Here is a 23,908-nt window from a genome sequence, read left to right on the forward strand (position 1 = left end):
TGATAAAATTGCTCTTATAAAAAAAAAAAGCTAATAGTCTACAGTATCTTATCACAAAGGCTTCTACTGCAACCAGTTCATGTAGAGGGGCGCTATATGAGAGACAGAGGAAGCCTTAAAGGGACACTGAGGAGAAATTGAAGCTGGCAATTGTATCAGTAGAATACTAGCTCCAAAACACAGAAACACCACTCTTTCTGAAAACAAAGCTCTTGTAAGGTAGAAAAAGCAAGAACTAAAATGCAGGTATTGCTGCCACAGGGCAGTCTCGCAAATACAAGAGTGGTGATGAAATAGGAGAAAAGACACCACAGATCTCTGAGGCTGACAAAGGTGCATGAAGGTTGCATGTCTGATCGATATTGAAGTATAAAAGTTTTGTTTTGAAACCACTAGTGCACTTTTATCACACGAGGAAGACGGAAAAAAAGACTACCTGAATGTTGGAAGTCAAAGAAATTATGTGGGATACGAAGAACGGCAAGCCACAATTACATATAGACTTAGGTCTTATAGAGGTAGTATAACTTCTTAAATACTTCCCAGTTCATACGGTCAAAATCACAATCAACAAAATTTATATTTTCCAGCTACCACGTTCAACATTTCGATAAATTTTGGCCATAAAATGTGTTCATTCACCAACCCGATATGTGTAACATACACGAGTGGGCCGAACTTGGGGACACACAACATGAACGGCTGAAATACAGCAGCGTTCATCAGTCATATGGCAGCTTGTATGCGGTGCCTTGTTGCAAAAAAGCAAAGCAACCCCCCCGCAAAAAAAGTGCACTGACATAAGTGCGGACCATTGCCACGAGGATGCGACATGAAGAGGAGACCTACAGTGGCTTCTTTACAGTGCGTAAGGGAAGGAGGCAAAGCATATGAGAACTGCAATGATGTGTTTACATGCGAGCTGTCTGGGTCTAGGTAATACAGCATGAAGAACAAAGCACTGTGACAACCGGCCACTGCAGCGGCTTCCCCTCAGCAGGAAAGTGCAAAGGAATAGAGTATCCGAAAACTATAACGATCGATGAAACCCCAGCTTGTCAATGCTGTACCCAAAGGACCAGATGTGTGCAAAGTTTCATCGGTGCTAAGGACTAGCTGTGCAATTATGGACTGAATTCTGCGAGCACTAGGAGAGGAGCTTTTGAGGCCTTGTGCAAAGGAATGCTAATCAACGTTATGAATTCGTGACAGCTCCCCTACTTCTTACCAACCCCACTTGTGACTTTCACATGCCACACAATTTTGATAGGCTTGACCGTAATTGCCTGGACCGAATTCGCTTGGATGTTTCTTGCACAAAATACCTTCTTCATAAAATTGGTGCATCAAGCTGCCCTTTGTGCCCAACATGGTGCGTGAAGTCATCTTGAATACTTGTTCTGCTGCTGCCAGATTTTCAGTACTCATTGCAAGGCATTGCTAAGTACTTTAGGACTTTTATTCCTTTTTCCCTCTCTTTTTCACCCTCATCTGGAGTAGCATTAACAAGATCAGGCACATTTATCCTGTATTCATATATATATATATATATATATATATATATATATATATATATATATATATATATATATATATATATATATATATATATATATATATATAGGAAGATACTTCGATTATTCTGTCACTTAAAGAAAATTACTCATAAAGCAGCAGAAAAAACAACCGTGCCGCCGGTGGGATCCGAATAACCCACCACCTATGAATATCGCGAAGGAAGATGGCTTCCTTCGTATCTTTGTCAAACGAGCCCCTCATTTCATTTGCCTTGTCTGCTAAATATGTATATGGTTGAAATGGTTTAGTTACTTGGTTTTCCCAAGTTAAATTGCTTGAGAAGTGCATTCCTAAAGCTTTAAAGGATTGCACTATTTTATACCTTTTCTGTGCCAAGGCCTGATTATTATTGTTTTTTTTTTAGCCAGAAAAGCTGCTCTTTTGCTTTACTAAAATTTATTATGAAAAGTGCATTCATCCCAGATAATAATTAAGAGGGGTAATATTTCTACTTATATTATGAATTTATTTGAATTGTGGAGTTGAGTGCACAGCCCAAAGTGCCACATAGCGGGCGATGACGGACGCTGTGTGAAGGGCTCTGTATGGATTTAGACCATTTAAGGTTCTTTAAAACTGGCACTAATATGTTGCACAGCACTCGGCCGGTCTTGAATTTCTCCTCCACCGAAATGCTGCTGCCGCCGTGGCGGGGTAGGAACCCGTGACGTTGGGATCAGCAGCCAGACGCCAAAGCTACTGAGCACTGTGGTGGGTTACCTCATTGCACCGCCCACCCAGAGAAACACGAACACTTTCTGGGCAGCCAACGGAACTGCGCGGAGCAACCCGAAAAAAAACGAGCCACTTAAAACCAAGTTCTCCGCGGGCAGCCAGAAAGAGACCCAGAGGCCTATCACTTCTTTCTCTCCCACAACTCCGTCAGACAAAAATATTAACCACGGTAATTCACGGAAGAGACTTTTTTTACAAAATAAAAATATTGGCCTTGCTAACTTCTTAAAAGCATACTTTTAATAGCTACACCGTTGTAACATTTATTATTGTTCGGCATTTAGCGCCACCACTTGTTCACAAGCACACGGATCGGTTGCCAAGCCAGCGTTCAGCCATTGTGGTGCTGCGCGGCGTTCGGCGTGCTAAAAATTGTGTTGTCATTGCTTACCTGGTAGTCAGCGGGATTCGTTGCTGCTGGAGTTTAAGTCATGGGCACTGCACGATATGATCGGGCAATCACCGTATTTTCTCCTGACGGGCATCTCTTTCAGGTCGAATACGCCCAGGAAGCCGTAAAAAAGGGGTCTACAGCAGTAAGCATTTTCAGTTCCCTTGTAGCCGCTACTTGAGGTTGGAAGTTTGTGTTAAGTCCGTCCTCTGTTGAAACGACGCTTGAAAACAAAATCTGAAGCAAGTCGTTTAACTCACCGATAAATTGTGCTTGTTGAGTGAAGTGAGCCTGGACGGTTTGAGATATTTTCGCGCCAGTGTCGCTGATTTTTTCTTTCCCTTTTAATCCAGGTTGGCATCAAAGGTACAAATATAGTTGTCCTTGCCGTGGAAAAGAAATCCGTGGCCAAATTGCAGGAAGAAAGGACAGTGCGGAAGATCTGCCTTCTTGATGACCATGTAGTCATGGCGTTTGCAGGTAAATGTTTAAATATGTCGTACCTACTTTTTACGCTGAAATGCAGTATATTTTTTACTATGGGTGGCTGAGTTTTGTCATTTATAATTCTAAAAGGGCTCACCGCCGATGCAAGAATACTGATTGATAGAGCTCGTGTGGAATGCCAAAGCCACAAACTTACTGTTGAAGATCCTGTCACGCTGGAGTACATCACCCGCTACATTGCCCAGTTAAAACAGGTATGCTTCTCGTCTTATGTAACGCTTTTGGTGGTCATTTTTTTTTTCAGTTCGTATAGATGCATTGTAATCTAAGGTTGCGATATGTGTAGCGGTTCATGGGAATGTCGTTGCTATTGCAACCAATACGCTTCTGCAGGTGGTCGCTCTCACCGCTGAAGTTGCCGTGCTTACCCCGTTCGTTGCTTTACCACCACCTGGTCAGCTCGCGCTGTGCACTTTTCTGGAAAATTCAAGAGTGTGCGAGTGTTAAAAGTGAGCGTGTGCTGTTCTTTGCTAGCGGTGTACACTACCCGACTCGCATGCATTGCTGACTGCAGTTTCTACTTGCATTTGCGCGCTCTCGACGTCACATTGTGTTCATTATCTTGCAAGGCTAATTATTTCGTTGCTTCTATGGTCCACAGGGCGCCAGGAAGTGTAGAAAAAGTTAACAGTGCATGTATTTACCCCCCCCCCCCCCCCCCCACACACACACACACACACACAATGTTAGCTGGACAGCCTTAAAGGGACACTGAGGAGAAATTGAAGTTGGTTTGTATCGATAGAATACCAGCTCCTGATCACAAAAACGCTGCTCTTACTGAAAACAAAGCTCTTGTAAGATAGAAAATAGCAAGAACCAAAATAGAGGTATCGCCACCACAGGCCAATGTCGCAAGTACAAGTGTGGTGACGTCATAGGACAAGAGACGCCACCTTGGAGGAATTTTCATTCCTACATGCTTTCACAAATCTCTGAGGCTGACAAAGGAAGGTTGCGCGGTTCAATATTGAAGTAAGTTTTGTTTTAAAACCGATAGTGCACTTTTATCACACAAGGAAGGCAGACAAAAGAACCTGAATGTTGGAAGCAAAGAAAACCGATGCTTGGCGGCGCCACAGGCGGCTAGGAGAGTTTCGATTTGTTATGGCTCTTCCCGTCTATGAGTTTTGCGTGCCCCGTGGTTTTGTTTTTGACGCGCCTCGATTTACAAGCGCCGAACTGCAGAGGAACTCCAAGTGCCGCTTCAAGTGCTGGTTAACCTTTGAAGGAGCCTGTTAAGGCTTGTCAGGTGATCACCACGGTCGATGAAAAACTATGATGGCACGATGGTCGGTGATTGTGCAAGGCAGTTCGCACGCTCGTTCGCCCGGCTAAACATTCCCAGCTGTGCCAGTCAACTTCAAACTATTTAACGGAAATCGTTTATTAGGGACGGGAGACAAGGTACAAAGCAGTTAAGAAAAATTGGTGATGACCTAGCTCTGTTAGGCCAGGATATACGTAGCGAAAGTGCGGAGATTTTTGCATCGGAAGAGTGCATTCACTAGATGCGCCTTTATTGATGGTTATACCTCGAGCCGTCGTGGCGGAGTGGTAGCGTCTCCGCCTCAAACGCCAAAGGCCCTGGTTCGATTCCAAGCTTTGGCACAGGATTTTTTTTATATTCAATGAGTGGGCGGGGAGTTTCAGTGGCTCCCATAGATGCCGCCACCGAATATGTTGGTTAGCAGTTAAGCGCAGGCTCTGTTAAGGCGCGTTTATGCTCCGGCATAACGCGCGCGTGCGCGCTGCACGGCGACGTCAGGTCGGCCAAAGCAAGACCCTCTATACTCCAACTGCTCTTGACCGCCGACGTGTTCGGCGGCTTCGGCGCACTCTGACCGCACTGGCGGAGACTTGGAGCATGTCTCTATTTCAGCTGCCGCCGGCCCGGCCAGGCTGATACGGCTCCGCGGCGAGGTGCGCGTTGTGACATAATTCAATAGCTTTGGCAGTTGGGTGGAGATGTTCTTTTCGAGCTCTCGGCTAATTTAATACATTCACAGTACACATCTGAAGGTACATGCAAGTGGGCGAGAGAGCCCGATCCAGTGGACCCGTTGGATCTAGTGGAAGCCGTTGAAGCGTCGTGGGCTGGCTTTAGTTTCAAGCCGCCAACTTTAAACGCGAGTGCCCTTGAACACCCATCCGTTTCTTGTGGCAAAAAAATAAATAAGTAACTTGGCCCTTCTGTGCCGTTCAAGGAATCACAATCCGTTGGCCCCAAAGCCCCGGCCAGCCTCCGATGGGCGCAACGCGCTGACGTCCTGGCCCCTCGTGACTCCCCGCACTGGGGTTATGATATTTAGTTTGTAACGGCTGCTCATTGGGGAAGGGGTAAACCACCTGCCGGCGCTTAACCTAACTATGCTCCCTCAAAAGCATCGCACGCTCTGTGGGTCTGAGGTCGCTGAAATGCAGGCTGGAGTTTTTGCGAGAACTACGTCGTTGGGTTCAGGAACGGGATCCATCGTAACGCTGGCAAGACACCGGTGCAAACGTAAACGAAGTGACAGTAGCGACCCCTGATAGATGCCTTCAATGTGCGGTGGCGGTAGCTTTCATTTCGGCAGCTGCTAGACCGCACCGCTAGCCACCAGAAATCACGGAGTCTGCGTTTACGTCATGTTTTTTGTCACTCCGTGCTATGACGTCATAAGAGTTCTCCGTGATGCCATAAGAGTTCTCAAGTTTGAATCGGAGCGGCAGGAAAAACTTTTTCAACTTCGAATCCAAATTTCATTGAAATAAATGCATCTTTCGCTCCCGACTAGTGGCAACAAAGCCATGAAATGCCGAACTATCAGATTTTGCTAACAAAAAAAAATCTGAGTTGTCCTCAGTGTCCCTTTAAAGTAGCCAGTAAGGTTAATTAGCTGAGTGCACTGATTCATGAGTGACCCATATTGCCTCATCCTTTATGCTGTTTCTGTGCTAGTTTCCTCCCCCCCCCCCCCCCCCTCCACCTTCTCATTTTTTTTGTTACATTCTGTGCCAGACTTAGCTTAGCTGGCCATGTCAACCACTGGAAGTTGTTGCGACACAGCATAGTGACAGAGACTAGCCGGGGCTCCTCACAAGATAGGTTATTGCAATTATGCAGACCCACCGTGGTGGCTCAGTGGTTAGGGCGCTTGGCTACTGATCCGAAGTACTCGGGTTCGAACCCGACCGTGGTGGCCGCGTTTCGATGGAGGCAAAACGCAAAGGCGGCTGTGTGCTGTGCGATGTCAGCGCACGTTAAAGATCCCCAGATGGTCTAAATTATTCCGGAGCCCTCCACTACGGCACCTCTTTCTTCTTTCACCCCTCCTTCCCTTACGGATATGTGAGACAGATGCTGCGCCATTTCTTTTCCCCAACAGCCAATTTTCAATTTTTATGCAGAAAAGCCCAGTGAGGCGGGCTGCAATGTTTGGATGAGGTACTGTGTGAAGTATAAGTACAGGTTTTAACATTCCTAAAAAAAGAGAGAACCCTACCGGTGGGAATCAAACTTACATACACATTTGATGTGTTCAATGTTGTGCGTCGTTTGATCTTCAAAATATGCTTCTTCTGCAAACAAGTATAACCTGTCATACTTGATAAACTCTATAACTGATGTACCTTCAAGTACTCGCCTTCCGAGTCTAAACTTAGCAGCAAAAAAGCCTAGAACTTAGGGCAAGAACAGTGCAGTGAGGAATGCAAGGGAAAGTGAAAGGTATAGTATTAAGAGGCAGAAAGTGTGGTTTATAGAGGAAACACAATCAAGGATAGTTTAGCTAAAAGGAAAAAGAGAAGATGGATATGGGCAGGACATGCAATGAGCAGAACTGAGAACCGGCAGCCTGTGTGAACGACAGTGGATACTAAGAGAAAAGCGAGCGTAGTTGAAGGGGGCTGAGGGTCAAATGGAGTGGCAAGCTTAGGAAATTTGGTTGAATAATGTGGCTGTAGTTGATGATGCTGGAGGTCATTGAGGGAGGCCCTTATCTTGTAGTGGACTAACTTAGCAACTGTGTGCATGTCCTTACTTGTCAGAAGTATGTTGCAGTCTACCGTTGCAACACTTGGTGCCACTTTGTACACAATCTGCCTGTTTCACATGATGTGGCACCCTCTGGGGAGCATGAGAAAATTCGTCTGCTACAAAGAAAACTAGTTGAAAACGATCACACATGGACAACGCAGGTGCAACCAGCTTCCACGAGGCGGCAACTGTGCATGCAAAGTGGCAGGTGCGTGCTCGAAAGCTGCTGCCACCTGTCACTTGCACCTGTCACCAGCACGAACCGCACATGCAGACTAGAGTGTGGCAGCTTGTTTTCAACTAGTGGAGCACAGGAGAGGGCAGAGGGGGAGAGGTGTTTATGCATGGAGTGGCCTTGTGAAAAAGGCAGATTGTGTACATACCTGTGAGAACTGAAAACTGGTTGTTCCATTTTGCAAAAGAAGTCGGGGCTTTCTTTAGGTGTGCATAAACTATTTGATAAGAGGAAAATTTTTTGTCAATACAAATGGTGAGAGGTGCCTGAAAGGGCAAAGCAAGGTAGTTGCCTGGAGGCCAAGTGGCCTTTCAGAGTGTATAGTGCCGAGGGTAAACTATTGAATCTACAGGAATGTGAATTTTAGAATTCTGTGATATTGTTATGTAGAAGTCTTCATTGCTAATATGATTGTTAGAATAGTATGACAGGACGGTGAAGTGCAGTTAAACATTTAAGACAAAGTATTGAACTGACAAATATCTGTAGAAAGCAAAGATGGGGTATTCTTAATACCAACTGCCATAGTCGGGTAACATTTCATTAGCAGGCATCTGTTCAGTAGAGCGTATTCTAATGACATTTAAAATAGACAAAATGTCGAAAAGCATAGAGGTACTTACTGTGTTTGTCTGGATACTCTGAAGCAGTTATGTGGTATTCAAGCACCTTTGACGTGCTAGTCTCGGAAGAAATAATTGTCTGCAACACTTATGTCCTTGTGGTTGCTAATGTTCAATAAACAGTTTAGCCATGTTTTCGTAGTTGTGCTTGGTCGCGTCACATCTATTTGTTGGTGTTTGCAATAGCAAGACAAGCAATGTGGTGTCGGTGCCACATTTATTATTGAGGAATGCATTTTGTGTGTTTAATTTGGTGCACTTGCATGTGGAAACAGAGTGATGTAAATTATATGAAAACTCCCATTTGCAGAGGTACACGCAGAGCAACGGCCGACGACCTTTTGGCATCTCTGCACTTATAGGTGGCTTTGACTTTGATGGCACACCAAGGCTGTTTCAAACTGATCCATCTGGTGTTTACCATGAGTGGAAGGTAGGCTCACAGTTACAAGTTATAGACATCACTGTTGTCTTCTACTGAGGCACTTTGATGATACAAAGCACTCACGGGTCACGTCTGTGTTCTGAAATGGTGTACATGCTCCTTAGTTTGTAAATAGTATTCCGGAGTGTTTAATACCCATGCCACATGCACACAAGAAGTGACAGGCCTTAAGTTTGTTAATGGCATAATTTTCGTAGTTAATGTCGCTATACGAAAGTCACGATGACCATAACGTCTGCAAGCCAATAAAAATTTTTGCCTGCTTTCAAACAGTGCCAATGAGCACAAAATCTCGGCACTGTTGTCCAGTGCAAAATTTCGCAGAAAATGCTGCTGTTCTTGGTTGACAAGTCGAAAAAGTAGCCATAAACTTGTGTGTCAGTGCACAAGCCGTGGGTATCTGCCAGAAGTACTGGTAAAAATGGCGCTATTTGTATCGAAAATGCAGCAGAGGTGTCTCATCTTACTGAAAGTTATGAACCATTTGCTACTGGATAGGAAATTTTTAACTAAGAAAAGTTGCAGGCTTTTTTTCTGTGTGGAATGGGGACAAGAGTACACATTGCTCAGACAAATGAGTTGTGGTGAAATCAGTAGGTAGTGAATGGCAGTAAGGCTAATGCAATTAAAGTTGCTTGTGTGGCACCGCGCAAGTGGCATTAAAGCTTAAGGCAGCAAGCACTTAATGGCCTTACATTTGTCCATGTGGCATGGATATAAGGTGCGAGCTGCAATGCTCAGCAGTCATTGCTTTGTTTGGTTGAGCATAAGTTTGTAGTCTTGGTATCCAGCTACAGTATCTGAGTGGGAGCTAAGTGCAATTGCGCTCATGTGCTGGGTGTTTGATGCACATTAAAGTGCCTTAGATTGCCCAAGTAATCTGGCTCCCTCCGCTACATTGTTGTCCACAGCTCAGTTGTAGCTGTGGGCTGCAAAAGTTATGAAATTTTTTTACCATGATGTTGACTTCGTGAATCGCCACGATTTGAAGAGTTATGCACAAAGAAATGTATACAGAAGAATGGGGCATATGTGAGCAGTTGGATAATGTTGCAAAAGAGCATCCACCTGCTGTGGTCCATGGAGTGGTGCCACATGCTTTTTTCTTGGCATGCTGCTGGCTCCCAGCACACACTGTTCACATGGTTAAAAGAATATCACAACTGCTGGGTAGCTGGGGTTATAACCTCATTTTTGGTTTTTAGTCCGCCATCATTTTCATAAATGTGGTCTTTTTGCCTTGCAACTTTTGCTAGACCAGGTGTTGTACAGTTGCCATTCTTGCTTTTTACTGAACCTCTTTGTCAGAGAGGAAAAGCTTTATATGGACAACAGAGGCAAAAAGGTTGGCCAAAGGCTAATCCCTCATGCCTAAACTCTGCATGGAGGGCTGGGCAGGGGTGAGAAATGCAGAGGATGGATGGGAGTCTGTAGCACAGACTGCCTACTCGTAGTCAGAAAATGTTGGAAAATGCAAGACATTTTCATTTGAGACTGAAAACTTAAATGCTGGGTGAATAAAGAAAGTTTGAGCATATATTATCATGTTGTTTCTGCAAAATTCATAGCAGAATATCTTTATCTAATTGGGCAGTATTTCCACGTTGCTTTTCCAAGTGCCATGTAAGGAGTGGAATGTGTTTTGTTTACAAATGCATTGCTAGTAAACTGTCTTCCAGCTTTCCGTACTCGAAAGCCCTGCTGATATGTTTGGCGAGCACTGAACTTTATATATGACAGAGTACAGTGTGAGTGCTCACAGAGTGTCAGTTGACACAAGAGAGGGGGAGAACATTTGTAATATTTTCAGGCGCCATTTTTTATTTAATAGAAAACAATTATTTTTCCCCCTAAATAGTATATTCAGGCCTTAAGAAAGGGAATTTGTTAGTTTAGAGCGAAAGACCAGTGGGCAAGTTTTACAAAGATGTGCAAAATTTCATACAAATAGGCATGCTGGTAAGAACTAGTAACATCGGAATGCCCGGATTTGGCAAGTAAGCACCTGAGGGATCGTGGAATCACTCGGTTTCAAAGATGAACATTATGCTCAACATTGAGCAAAAACAATCGATGTGATCACTGGTGGTGAAATATGTCTGAATAAAAATGGCGGAAGACGTGCTATCTAGCTCATTGTCTTGTGAAATAATATTTACTGTGTTTGGTATGTGGCACAAAAAAAAATATTTTTTTGCGACAAGAAGGATGCTGAATTCGACTGAAACAGTAAAATCGCTGCTAGGTGCAGCACACTCCCAGAAAAAGCTGTGACTTTGCTGTGTACACAATTGTGTTCAAAGCACCTGAAAGGGTTAATTAAAAGCAGCAAGTTTGATGCCTGTGTAGTCTGTTGCCTTGTAAGCACATATAGGAGTAGCCACAAAAGTGGTTCTGCAGCTCCTGGACGCGTATTTGCCAACTGCAGCCTGTACAGCCACTAGGCTTGAAACGCTGTCTATGGGCTACGGTGACTCAAGAGTGTCACTGAGGCTTACCTAAAAGGGATAACAAACCTTGTATAGGGTACGTAAAGAACATATCATGCCAGTAATTTTGACCTTAAAACCAAAGAGTAATTGGCCAACCATGTGACCAGTGTATAAGGAAAGACTGCAGAAAAAATTCAGCTCAGAGCCTCCTAAATCAAGTTATAAGGCACAAAGCATCCCGATTTGCAACTTAAAATGTCGCACACCCAGAGATAGTGTGTAGAAAAAAAGACAAAATTTTTCACGAATGAATGTAGTCGCCACTGCTGTCGCATGCGTGCGCGCACACGCACACACATGGCTCCTATCCACTACTCCACCACTCTGATGCCGAGACGTTTTGAATGTGTTGTTGCAGCCACAGTCTTGGTGTGGCTGCGACCAGTACTGGCTGCATTTGGCTAATAGGCCCCCTGGGGAGCAGTCCACTCACTCCAGCTGCAAATTCTGAGGCAGTGTGGAACGGGTGATAGTGTACTGTGTAATCTGTGGCTGGATGAATGGGCAACTGCACAGTTGGAACGTTTGTTGCGTTATCCATGACAGTGTTGATTGTTACCGTAAAAACCGGAATATAGGTCGAACTTTTTTTCAAAAAACCATGGTGAAAAGTCGACCCCCGTCTTATATACCGGTCATTGGCGGAAAAAATACGGAAGTCTTGCAACAATGGGTGTCTGAAGTCAACAGCCTCCATCACCATCGCCATCAGCAGCAGTGCCGCCATTTTGCGTTTCAGTAGATGCAAAGCGGAAGCTAACGGCAATTTACCGTCGCCTTCAAGAAAAACACGATTGAGTACGAGGAAGCTCACGGGAGCCTGGCGGCACAGCGCGAATTTGGAGTATCCGAAAAGATCATTCAGTACTGGCGGAGGCAGAAGCTGCGTAATGTATCGAGAATAGGAAGGAAACGTTGCGGTGCGAGCAAGATCGCTGCCTGTGACTGCCGAATGCATCCGCGTGAAAGCGGCAGAGATCGCGCGTGCCTCTAGACTCACGAGGGCGCAATTCAAAGGCTCGCCATCCTGGTTGCGGCGATTCATGAAGAGGAGGGCTTTGCTCTACGGCGCCGTACTTGCCTGTGCCAGAAACAAACACGCGGGCCGATTGGTGCGCGATATTGTTAAAAAATTTGCCGGGTGTACATACAAGCAGCATTTAAATGAAATTAAATACTGTCACCATTGTGCAACCTCTCGAGTCGCATTTGTTTCAAAGTAAGGATGTCTTTCGGTACTTTTCCCATTGAAAAAAGATCTTTTTCATTTTTAGAATTGGTTCGTTAGGGGGTCGACCTATATTCCGGTCCGACCTATAGTCCGGTTTTTACGGTACTTGCATACCTGCTTAAAATTTCTGCTTAGTTTTTGGTTTCTTGTCGTGTGATAAAGCATACGCCAGTTCGGCAAACCCAAAATGCATCTTGGCTCCATAGGCACTATGGCCACCATTGGTCTTATCTTGGCACTAGGCAAAGCAAAGGTGCTCACTAGATGGTGCAACATTTTTAAGTGTTGTGGTGCCGTTTACACAATGAAAGCTCCAAGAGTGATGCTAGGATTGACCATATGTAGTGTCTTTGAATGCATGCCAGTGAGTCAGCGACTTTGCTGGCTCATGTGCATGTAATAGTTTAAAGTACGGAAAAACACGAGTGGTGGTGTAAGGTGTTGGTACAGTTGCTAGATGTTCGCGACACAGATGTTCTTTTCACCCCCCCCCCCCCTCCCCCTCCATACTTAAAAGACACTAGCTACTGCCCTCAGTCACCCCTGATGAAGGAGCCGAGTCGGCTTCGAAACGTTGGGTTAAAGTTAAAATTTTGGTTGGAGATATGCAGTTTACTATAAGTTGCTAGATAGCATTATCACGCTCGGGTGTTACAAGCACACGTGCTTCAGACATACTTTTTAAGGTCACTTGTACGCACCTGTCTAGAGCACTCGAGTGGCACGCTCTGTTCTGCATTTATGACAATCACCACCGCTTGGCGGGCTGAATTTAGCATTTAAAAACATAAGGAGCTCAACCCCATTCATGTGAATGTGCATGCATGATAAGGTCTCGTTTCGAGCCCTAGGCCACTCGTAAATGACGCAAGTGTACTCCAGTGCACCGTTCGAGCACTCTAGACTTGTGTATTTAATGACTGTACATAGTACAATCACACTGTGGGAACAAGTGATAATTATTGCTCTCCCCCTCTCCCCCTTTTTTGTTATTCGAAGTTAGCTGCTTTTTTTTTTCAGTGAGTGGCACGCTGTGTTCATGTTGATGTGCGTTGCTTTATATGGGCTTTGCTGTTTTGCCCAGATCTTACGAAGGGAGGTCTTCAGTGTCATAATTTGTAACTTTTCATCAATAGGCCAATGCCACAGGACGGAATGCCAAAACTGTGCGTGAGTACCTGGAGAAGAATTATTCTGCTGACAAGATAGAAACTGACGAAGGCGCAGTGAAGCTGGCAATACGTGCTCTGCTTGAGGTTATCCAAGGCCACAACCTGGAGGTAGCAATCATGGAGCGTGGGCAGCCATTGAAGGTATGTTTGTAGTCTTTTATTTGTTTTTACACCTGCTATTCTTTTTGGTCTGTACATTGTCTTTATTGTCTGCATCTGGTTAATAGAGTTGCACTGCCTTTGACCACACTGGCAGTGTATAAGCTGCTGGATTGCTTTTGCAGTGCAGAGTAGGAGGGAAGCTGGGATTATAGTGTAGTGTGTTCAGTGTTTTCAGAAACCTGCTTTGAGGCAAGGTCAGGTGTCCTAATGACCTTTGTTGGTAATACGTGACCTCTTCGCCTTGTAGATTTTTATAATCTGTTGCGAGTTAGTCACTAAGTTCTTGCATGTTAACTGGAGTGTATTTGTGGTGAGAAAGTTTTCCCCTGATGTGTTCATCTTACATTTAGTACGGCAGTGACATGACTAACCTCTGACAGCAATCAGGTAGCTCAACTTTCATGACTGATTGGCAAAGTGACTGAACCTTTCTGTGAAGCCGCTATGCCTAATTCACAATAATGCTGCTAACGTTGGGTTACGTTTTTTCACAGCCCAAATGAAGTTCGAAATTATACATTGCACCTCTGTAACCTCTGAAGCCATTGCAGTGACAGATTTGGGGATGGAGGGAGGTATTTCATGGATGAAAACCATGCTAAACCCAATTTTTGCAATGAAAAAAGAAATACATGGTTAAAAGGGGGCCACCGTCCCCTCCAAGAGTGACCCATAAGTATGCCCCTGAGCCATTGTATTATAGTCTTGCTTCTAAGGTATTCAGTTCAAATTTTACTACCACATCATTGTGCACTTCATTGCTATTTAAATTGCATTGCATCCTCAAGAAACTTGTATACTGTCCATATTTGACTTCTATAAACCAGCATTTCTCAAGGTAATACACCTTTAATTGCTTGTCTACAGGGTAGCGGTAAGCTTAACTCTTTGTTGCTAAACTTAACCCTTATAACAGGGGTCTCAAACTCGTCTCGCCATGCAGACTTGTGGAAATATGAGGGGACAACGCCTTTCGTCCCGCCCGCACTCCCACTCCGTGGATGCAGCGTTCCCGCTCGCTAGCCACGGATGGGGTTCGTGCTCGAGGGACAAAGGGAAGGGACGACAAAGCGTTAACACTCATATGCTATTTATTACAGTTGCAATTAATACACAGAGCGGGCCAGCTAGCTACAAAACATCGAGGCATTCCTCGGAAATGGAAGGCTACGTAAGAAGGTCTTCCGACTTACTGGCTGGGGCAGGGGCCCGACTTCGGAAGTATCGGCGCGAACATTCGAATGCGCCAACAATGGCGGCCGGGTTTTCCCGTGCGCGCCGCATTGTTGGGGCAAAGCCATTCCCTAGCATTTTCTGGGGAAGGTGAACAGAGCGCGCGTTTGCTGCGCTCGCTTCGCTGCCTGGAACCAGAAGAACCAGAAGGCACAATGGATCCCCATGCGCCTGCTGCGGAAGGTGACGAGAGCGTGCGGCTGCAACCCTCGTGACGCTGGCCGGATCCCGAGCTCCGTCCGGCCACGCAGAATTCCGCGTAACCTACGAGGTGGTGCTCCCGTCACCGTTTCCTTTACCCATGAGGGAGACTTCCCTCCTCACCCAGCCAGTGCTGTCCCGGCGGCCGGCGATGAAGATGGGCCGCGTCGAAACGGAGGGGGGAACAGGTTTTCCATACTGCACTGTCAAATATTTGTATTCCATGGGCCGAAAGACAAAAGGAAGAGGGGAGAAAGCGGGAGACTCTCACACTACCTGTGACAACTTCATATCGGATACAGTGGAAGTCAGACGCTGACTAATAGCTGAGGATAGTGCAGAAGTAGAAGTCTACAACTCAGTATCGCAAAAAGCATGTTTAGCCGCTTACTTGCAAGTAAGAGTCTGACCAACGGCTTGCTGTCAAAGAGTGTCAAAGAGATGCAGTATGGACTGAAACCAAAATGTTACTAATGCTACTTGTAAGCCGCTTCTGGAACAAAGGTTGAAATCTTCAGGATCACTGGGCCTCACGACAAGCATGCGCAGCTGCGTTTTCAAGACCCCTGCCTTTTAAAAACATTAGTGTTCTGTTTAAATCTAAAGTTTATATACTTGCAATATTCTGCCTATTGCTGTGCGCAGAGCATCCAGTTTGGTCTGTAGCATGTTGGAACTCAACTCAGACTGATGGGCGAGTTGGTATGACATAATAAGGCTAAAACAGCACACCTGTACAGGGAAGAGGGAAGATGAGACAAGACACAGCGCTGTGTCTTGAAAGTGAAGGATATTGGACACTCTTTTTCAAAGGCAAAGGCTGAACTGCTTTTCATGGGTCTGTGATGAATTAAATTTTTACTTTGGGGATTGTTCTTTCCGTTATCTTGGTGTGATTGCCTACATTTCATAATCCTAATTATTTTTCTGCTTTTCTGTGTAACGTATTTATGCTTATCTCCCTTGTGCTCTCATAACAATAGAAAGTTCCAGCTGAAGTTTTAAAGAAACCTTGGGTTTATTCTCTATATTTTTTTTTGATTACATAACTATCCTTGCAAGATACAACTTTGAAATTCATCTTTGGTCACTGCAGGGCACTTTTTGCCTGGTTGTCAATCAAGCGTTAGTATTGATCTTTGTTTGAGGAACCTCTAATCCTTTTTGTTGGAAACTGTTGCCTTTTCTCTCTATACTGTCCACATGCTGTTTTAATGCAGCAAACAGTTTTAGTTTTAATGTTATCCACATGCTGTTCATTGTTATGTGGAGGACACCTGGAATTTCATCAGAAATGGCACTGTGTGGCCTGTTTGTACTTTGCTGTATTTGCAGTGCGAGTGTTACACACATTTTTAGATGGTGCTGCATGTCGCCAGACTCTTATCATGAGAGTATTTTGCATTATCAAAGAGAGTGAAGTTGATTCTTTGCTCCTCAACCTTCGTGCTGAAGTTGCAATTTGGGGACAGCTCCTGAAACGCTGTAATGAAGCTGTCCACCCATTCTTCTGGGTATTGAGCCTGTTGTGTATATTGGTGGCATTTGTGGAAGTCGTGCGATAGCGCAGTGCCAGTCTCATCACAGAAAGCAGCACTCAAAGCCTCATCACAGAAAGCAGCACTCAAAGGATCTTGCATTGAGAAGGTTAAAAAAAAAATTGTTGGTTTTCAAACTGAGACTCGAAATAGCAAGTAGATCACATGAGCAGGAGCTAATGAACGCACTGTGTTACACCAAGATTTGAGCGACACCATCAGAAGGAGAAGAGTGATAGGGGTGGGAAATTACATGGCGTGGTGCTAGGCTGCAAGCTTCGGTCGCCAGTGCTGGCTGTATGGTCCACTGACGCTGCCAGCATCATTAGCTTCAGCTGAAGTGCTGAAGCCAAGCATATAATCAATGCCTCAGTCTCTCAGTTGAGCATTGCTAAACATAAGTATAACAGCGTTTCGCTGAAAAAGGCATCCTTCCACTCCCGTGACAATGCAGGAACAGCGCCTTGGGTCGCGCAGGAGAGTAGCTACCACAGCTGGGTGTCAGTAATTTTCAGACATGTGCCACCATTGTTTCCAATGGATAGCCGGCTTGCTAGGCACGTCTAAAAATTCCAATGGTGGATGCAAACTCATTTTGCCCACCTTGTGGTCGTTGAACCTGCAGGCAATTCGATAGTCCACCATCCTCGTCACCAGAATGAATGTTGTGGTGTATTTTGATGACACGGGGAATGGACATGTGCCCAGCATGAAGGTGGAGGAGCAAAGAACAGACTTTATCCTGTGATAATGCACAGTAACCCGTGATGGTGACAAGAGTATGGTGACATGTAACACCATCTAACAATGCATGTAACAATCACCCACACAAATACAACTCTCTGTGGCATCAAGCATCTGTAACTACAACCCATGAGGAGCTGTACTGTGTGCTTGGAAAATGCAGAGTGCCTCACATGAAAACGCCTTTCTGGTTTTATTGAGCCATGTGTCTTGCTAGCAGGTCAAGAGGGCGAAAAATTTGATACAGAAATAGTGATATTTGGAAATACAGTGGCCGACAAGTAATTCGGACTCCAATAACTCGGACTTGTAGTATATTTCGGACCTTGATGAAGCACCGTCGGTCACCCCATAGAAGCGCATACATATTCGCGATGGATATTTCGGACTTCAAAAGTCCGAAAGTTCGATTTTTCGGACTAAGTTTCGTTGCCTGCGGGCCAAAATCGGCCATCTTATCGGCTTTTCGCCGGTGCAAAAGGTGCCATCTTGGATTGAGGTAGATTTACGCTGCAGTTAGATTGGCTTGACATACTTTCGGTACCTCATTGTTGCCAATAGAGGTCCCTGCGATCTCTGACAGCCGGATTGTCATCGCCGTCAACTTGCTTTTGTCGCCGACGTTGTCGCGGGCTGTCATCGCTTGTCCCATACGTTGAAAATTGGTTGTTGGGGGAAGGGAATTGCGCAGGAGCTATCTCACATCTCGGCAGGAAGGGATAAAGGAGGGACCGAGAGAAGAAAGGAAGAAAGAGGTGCCGTAATGGAGGGCTCCGGAATAATTTCGATTACCTGGGGATCTTTAACATGCACCGACACTGCACAGCACACTGGCGCCTTTGCGTTTCACCTCCATCGAAACGTGGCCACTGCGGTCGGGTTGCAACCCGGGTACTCCGGATCAGTAGCCGAGTGCCCTAACCACTGAGCCACCGCGGCGGGTTTCATACGTTCGCCATTCACCGTTTCGTCACTTGGGTTTCTCTGACCGCATCGACCTAGTGGCGCTCAGTCTTCACGAAGTTACACCCGTTCGCCGTTTTGTGATTGCCTCCGGCGGTTCCGCCGCTTTGAACGAAAAGTGCCTTATCTTTGCGTGTTTGACGAGCGCTGTGGTGCACACTCGGGTTGTGGACAACATGGCCACGCCGGGTCCGTCAAAGAAGCGTGGGATGTATTCCAACTAAATGCGGTGACCTTGCTGTCTAGTGTGTACAGTGAAAGCACAACTTTGGCACAAATCGTCGCCAGCAAGAGAAATTTTCCGCAAGGTAAAATCAGTGACATTTTTAAGCCGATTTCATCTCAATAAAGTGATTTTTTTTGTACTGCACGGATTTTTCGGACTTTTCGATATTCGGACCATTTTTCGGGTCCCTTCGAGTCCAAAAAATCGGTCGGCAACTGTACCCGGTTGGTCATGTGCATGATTGGGCGACCCTGTCCACATTGTAATTAAAGGCATAGAAGGAATTGTATAGTGTCTTTGATTCTTTCACTGGCCATGGGTCCTGGCCTTTTGTGGCTGTGATTGCTTACCTGTTCATATTTCAGACATGTGGGGCAGACAAAGGGGGAAGGGGGGGGGGGGTGCAGGTATGTGCGAGATTAGAGGAGACTACCATTCGGTCACTTCTTTGAGTTGCTGGACAGTTCTGGATTGTCTGCTGATGCAAAGCCACTTCGATCAGCACTAAATAACATGTTAATGTTTGTTCTGTTTCAGATGCTTGAGTCAAAGGAGATTGAAAAGTATGTTGAAGAAATTGAGAAGGAAAAAGAAGATGAAGCTGAGAAAAAGAAGCAGAAGAAGTAGCAGTTGCTTTTGCTGCAAGAAAAATGACAATGATTTGTCAGTAAAGCTGAGTGCATAATTGCTTGCTGCTATGGAGCCTTCCTTTATGTGTACCATGGATGTTTCACCCTGGCTAGCATAATCTACACATCAGGATCCAACAGTACCTTTTGAGAGGTGCTGCTCGAAGAGCTGTTGGGCATTGTAAATGGGATCTCATAGAGCCCATATTGTGACCCCAGTACCCTCCAGAAGTGGCCCCTGGAAGCATAGCCAATTGGCTGAAGCAGTTGCAGCAGTCAAATGTGAAGCAAAGTGTCACTGGGCCGGCCATAAAGGGGGGATGCTCACTTGGCTGCACTCACTATCACAGAAGTATACCACATTCGAAAACAAGTGTTTGTTCATTTCAAAGCACTGATATATCGCCTTTGTTGCATAGAAGCTTTGACCAGAATCAGTCTGGATTGCAGGTTACTTTCTTTTAACGCTGATAAACAAAAATTCACACCTGAAAGTACTTTATCACAATGTATCGTGGTTTTTAAGTGTCGTGCTTTTTATCTTGCGAAAGTGGTTATGAAACTGCGATAAATTCTGGGCTCTATACAGCCAGAGCTAACTAGCACATGATGTGGCTGCACTTTTGTAGCAAGTGAAGGCCGCTATTACTGCCAGTTTCTTCTGGGGATCAGTCCTCTTGGGGATAAAGTGAGAATAACGGCCTTTAACAACTGGTTGGTGAGATATATGGGGAGTTGGAAAAACAATGTCCTCTCTGCTAAAGGGGCCTGCCTAGTAGAAGGGAGTAGGGTTTGTGCAACGTGAAGTAGCAGGGAACACCTACAGAATCTTCAGCATCGGAAGGATTTTGGGCATAATAGTTGAGCAAACCAAGGTATCAATGCTGGCAAGGTATCAGATGCTAGCAGATTAATAGGCAGCTGGAAATTGTAACACTTCGAGTAGCAGGAGACAACTACCAGAAGAATTTTTGGGAATGAGCGCAATAATTGTGAAGACTGTTTCATGAATGCAAGAACAGAAAATGGACAAATGGAAGCCGAAATGAAAATAAAAAAAAAACTACTGTGTAGCGCAACAGGAAAACTCCATGCACCACCAGGAGTGACAACACTATAGTGTTCTGTTCATTAGCGGGCACAACGTAGATTGCGTGTAGTACCGCATTTTTTATGTAAAAGGAAACCGGAGCGAATTTGGGTGGTCTCCTCAGTCCAGGACTAAGTATTTGGCGATGGCGACTAGCGCCTCCTAGTCTTCTGGGGTGCTGCGGGCCAGCGTCACTTATCACTGGTCCAGCACCACGTTGGGCGGCTTTTAAGTGGTTGGGTTCAGCTGTGCATGTCCATGTATGTGTAAATGTAGGTATACCACCACACCAGGGACACTTATATGCATATAATGTTGGGTGAATGCGGTGTATTTGGTGGAGATTGGGGAAAGTGAGTGTTTGGATGCGTTTACGTGGTAGAAGTCCACCGGGGAAAGTTGCTAATGTGGTATGGGGCAGAGACAGCTATTTAGGCAGAGGGTCTCTAGGCATGTTGAAAAATGGAGAGAACTTAAGCATATGGCGCTGCGTGCAGCTCAGTGGCGCTAGCAACCAATTTCTGCTTCAGCTGATGACTGCTGGTTTGAATGTGTTAAGCTGGGAGCATGTGGGAACTGCAGCATCATGGGAAACGGCATTCTTGATCCAAATGCTCTGCTCGCACATAGGAACTATTTCTTTTGCTTGTGTTTGGTTTGCAGACTTAATGTCACAGACTGCTATGGCCAAACTACGACAATAATTCTGGTTTCAACTAAAGCCTTGCATGCAATGACATGGGGTAAAGTAGCTGGTGAAAGAGAGGCAACAGTAGAACTAAAGACAAGGTATGGTGCTTCGGTAAGATTTACGTGTGTACATAACGCCATTTTGGAAGGGGGTACCCATGGCTCCATCTACCAACAAAGCCAGTAACTAGTTCCAGTCGTGCGGGTCGCCCTCAAGGTCAAGCTTCACACAATTTTCTTGGCTGGGGTTGGACCCTGTTTAAGAGTTATTCGCACTAAAATATAGGCCGCACCAATGACGTGGTCATCGGCTGACATTTTGTTCCCTCACGAGCACAATTTTTTTTTTGGCTCTGAATAATTTTTTACCTTGCTTGCCTCGACAAATGTGCAAGCAGTAGACAAATGCATTCTGGATGGGCAACTTTGGGGTATAAATCGGGTTTAACTCAGTTACAAAACTTGTTTGTGGGTGCACAAATTCAGAAAAGTTGCATTATATCTGAAAATGAAAGGCCCCAAGTGCACACAATACACAATGCCTCATAATCTCAAGGAAGCCAAGACATGAAATAATGCTCGCATGATACTAATCCACAAGAAATGTGACGAAGATCTGAAAAACTACAGGCTCATTAGTTTGCTGGCTATCAAGCACAAGACATTTAGTAAGGTAACTGCTACCAGAACAAGACTAACATTATTGAGAACAGGCTGCGATTTGAAAAACATGTCAACATATATATGTCTCATTCTTATCAGCCAGGTTGCAGAGAAATGCATGTAATATAGCATGTCCTTGCACACTGCATTTCAAAATTGAGAAAGGGTTCAGATTTGGTGGATAAATCAGTAGGCATTATGTAACTAAAGTGTCAAGCATAAAGTGAGCTGGACATCTACAGGGACTGCTCAATGACCATATTCGTCTATAATAGTGAGAAAATACCAATAAGTATGAGGTGGGGGAAGCCATTATGTCTACTACTTACTGCAAGAAAAACAAAATGAAACCCAGATCAGCACATTGAGCTATAAAATAAAAAATGATAGGTGCAATGTGGAGCCAGAAAGCATCGTGGATTGGATAACCAACAGAAATGGATGGCATCCTATACTAACTAAAACTGAGGGGAAATAGACTTGGACAGACCATGTTGCACAGGCTGTATAAGTGGCTGCCAATTAGACGACACCGAGAGGAGGGTAGTTTACCTAAAGACAGCAGAGAATCGAATGGTGTAAGAAGCTCGGGATGTTTTCTCGGAAAGTGCATTCAATTGGCACAAGCTGGGCGATTGAAGGTCACTGACATGAAGCCTTTATTTTGCAGTAGCCTTAACGAGACTGATGATGGTGACGACCATGAAGTTTGCGTGCTTGCTTGTACAGCTCGTCTAAGTTAAAGGATGACAAATTTTCTTGCTGTAATCAAACAATGCAGCATCTTTCATGCCATGTTTAAATGCATTAAGAAATGAAATCTTTCATTAGAGTATTATTCCAGAATTGTTTCTTCGCTTTTTTTTGTGCAATCCTAAAAGCTAAGTAAGTAGCATTACAAGTTTAACCTTCGTGCTGCATCATTCAAGTTGATTCTTGGAGCTTGCAATTACTAATATAGCAATTTGCATTTAATTATTTTGCAGTGCTTAAGAAAAATTCTAGTCAACTACATGCTTTCAAAATGATTTGAAAGAAGCATGTATAAGCCCCTCTCAATCACAAACATGAATGTTAAATGCTGCATTTGGTGCACGCACATTAGTATAATGCAATAAAGTTGCTTGATTTCTGCTCTATCCATCCACCTCATGGGTGCTGCCATTAAATGCCCTCTGAACAAGAGCACTCCTAAAATGCCTTATACTGCCTAAAAATTAAACCATGAAGAAAGCCTGTCGGGACGCTATGAACAGTGAAGTCCACACTTTCATGCTGAAGCACAGAACTGGCTAAGAGATGTCACAACTCTGAGAAGTTGTGATTGGGGAACATTGCTGGAATTAAAGTGCTGAAACCTGTCCTAACAAAGCCTTGTTTATTTTCATCAAGAGTTGCTGACTGCATTAACCACTGCATGCAACACATCACCATTCAACGTCCATTCGGATACCCCCCCGGAATCCTTCAATCACCAAGGGCTTATTACGAGCTATAACTAAGAAAAATAATTACAGAAATAAGTTGTCACAGCTATTCAACACTGTCCTTGGACATAAGTTGCAAAGGTATTCTAACACGCTTTCAGCAATTTTAAAACACGCTAAATGCGACTACTATCAAAACCAAGTAATGAAAAATGGTAATGACACTCGCTGCCATTGTGAGCAAATTAATGGATTCCTTAATAAGCATTCTGAACCCCATCCAATTAAAATTAAAAACGTCATGTGCACACACACTGCCTGTAGTGACATTTATAATGCCTTGCCTTCAGTAAACACTATGCTTCACCTGGAAACCTCCCTGTGCAGCCATCGTTGCATAACCTGCCCCACTGTGAATTTTCCTCTTACTTGCATCCCACATGTCCAGATGAAGTCCAAAGGGTAATTTTTTTTTCTCAAAACAACAAGGCAGGTTTAGATACGGTCCACCCTTTTAAAATTAAACTTGTAGCTGAAGAGCTATCGCCTATTACAACACCAGTAATTAACAAAATATTTTGTTCTGGCGTGTTTCCCGACATTCTAAAGATTGGCAAAATTATTCTCTAGCTCAAGAAATGAGAGCATAAATTCTTCCCTAACTACTGTCCAATTTGCATTCTCCCCTTTTTTAGTAAAATAATTGAAAAACTAATCTCTAGGCAACTAATGGCAGAGCTATCGAAATTCAACTTACTTTCACCTCACCAATTTGGTTTCAGTTTAGACTCTCTCATCTTTTACTGACAAAATTAAGGGTGCCACTGACAATGGTGTTATCGTTAGAGCAGTATTTATCGACCTGACCAAAGCTTTTGAGATGATTAGGCACTGCATCCTTCTGCACAAACTAAC

General features: G+C 44.5%; 1 protein-coding gene across 1 annotated transcript; it reads left to right on the forward strand.

Annotated features, from left to right (window-relative positions):
• The first annotated feature begins 2,621 nt into the window (after positions 1-2,621).
• On the forward strand, positions 2,622-19,190 carry Prosalpha4 (proteasome alpha4 subunit). Its single transcript, XM_077647164.1, has 6 exons — positions 2,622-2,849; positions 3,058-3,184; positions 3,281-3,405; positions 8,398-8,520; positions 13,392-13,568; positions 19,032-19,190. The coding sequence occupies exons 1-6, from the start codon at positions 2,745-2,747 to the stop codon at positions 19,119-19,121; spliced, it is 747 nt and encodes a 248-aa protein (XP_077503290.1). The 5' UTR covers positions 2,622-2,744; the 3' UTR covers positions 19,122-19,190.
• The last annotated feature ends 4,718 nt before the right edge of the window (positions 19,191-23,908 follow it).

Source organism: Amblyomma americanum, chromosome 1 (genome assembly GCF_052857255.1).
Source record: "Amblyomma americanum isolate KBUSLIRL-KWMA chromosome 1, ASM5285725v1, whole genome shotgun sequence".
In the NCBI taxonomy this organism is placed as follows: Eukaryota; Metazoa; Arthropoda; class Arachnida; order Ixodida; family Ixodidae; genus Amblyomma; species Amblyomma americanum.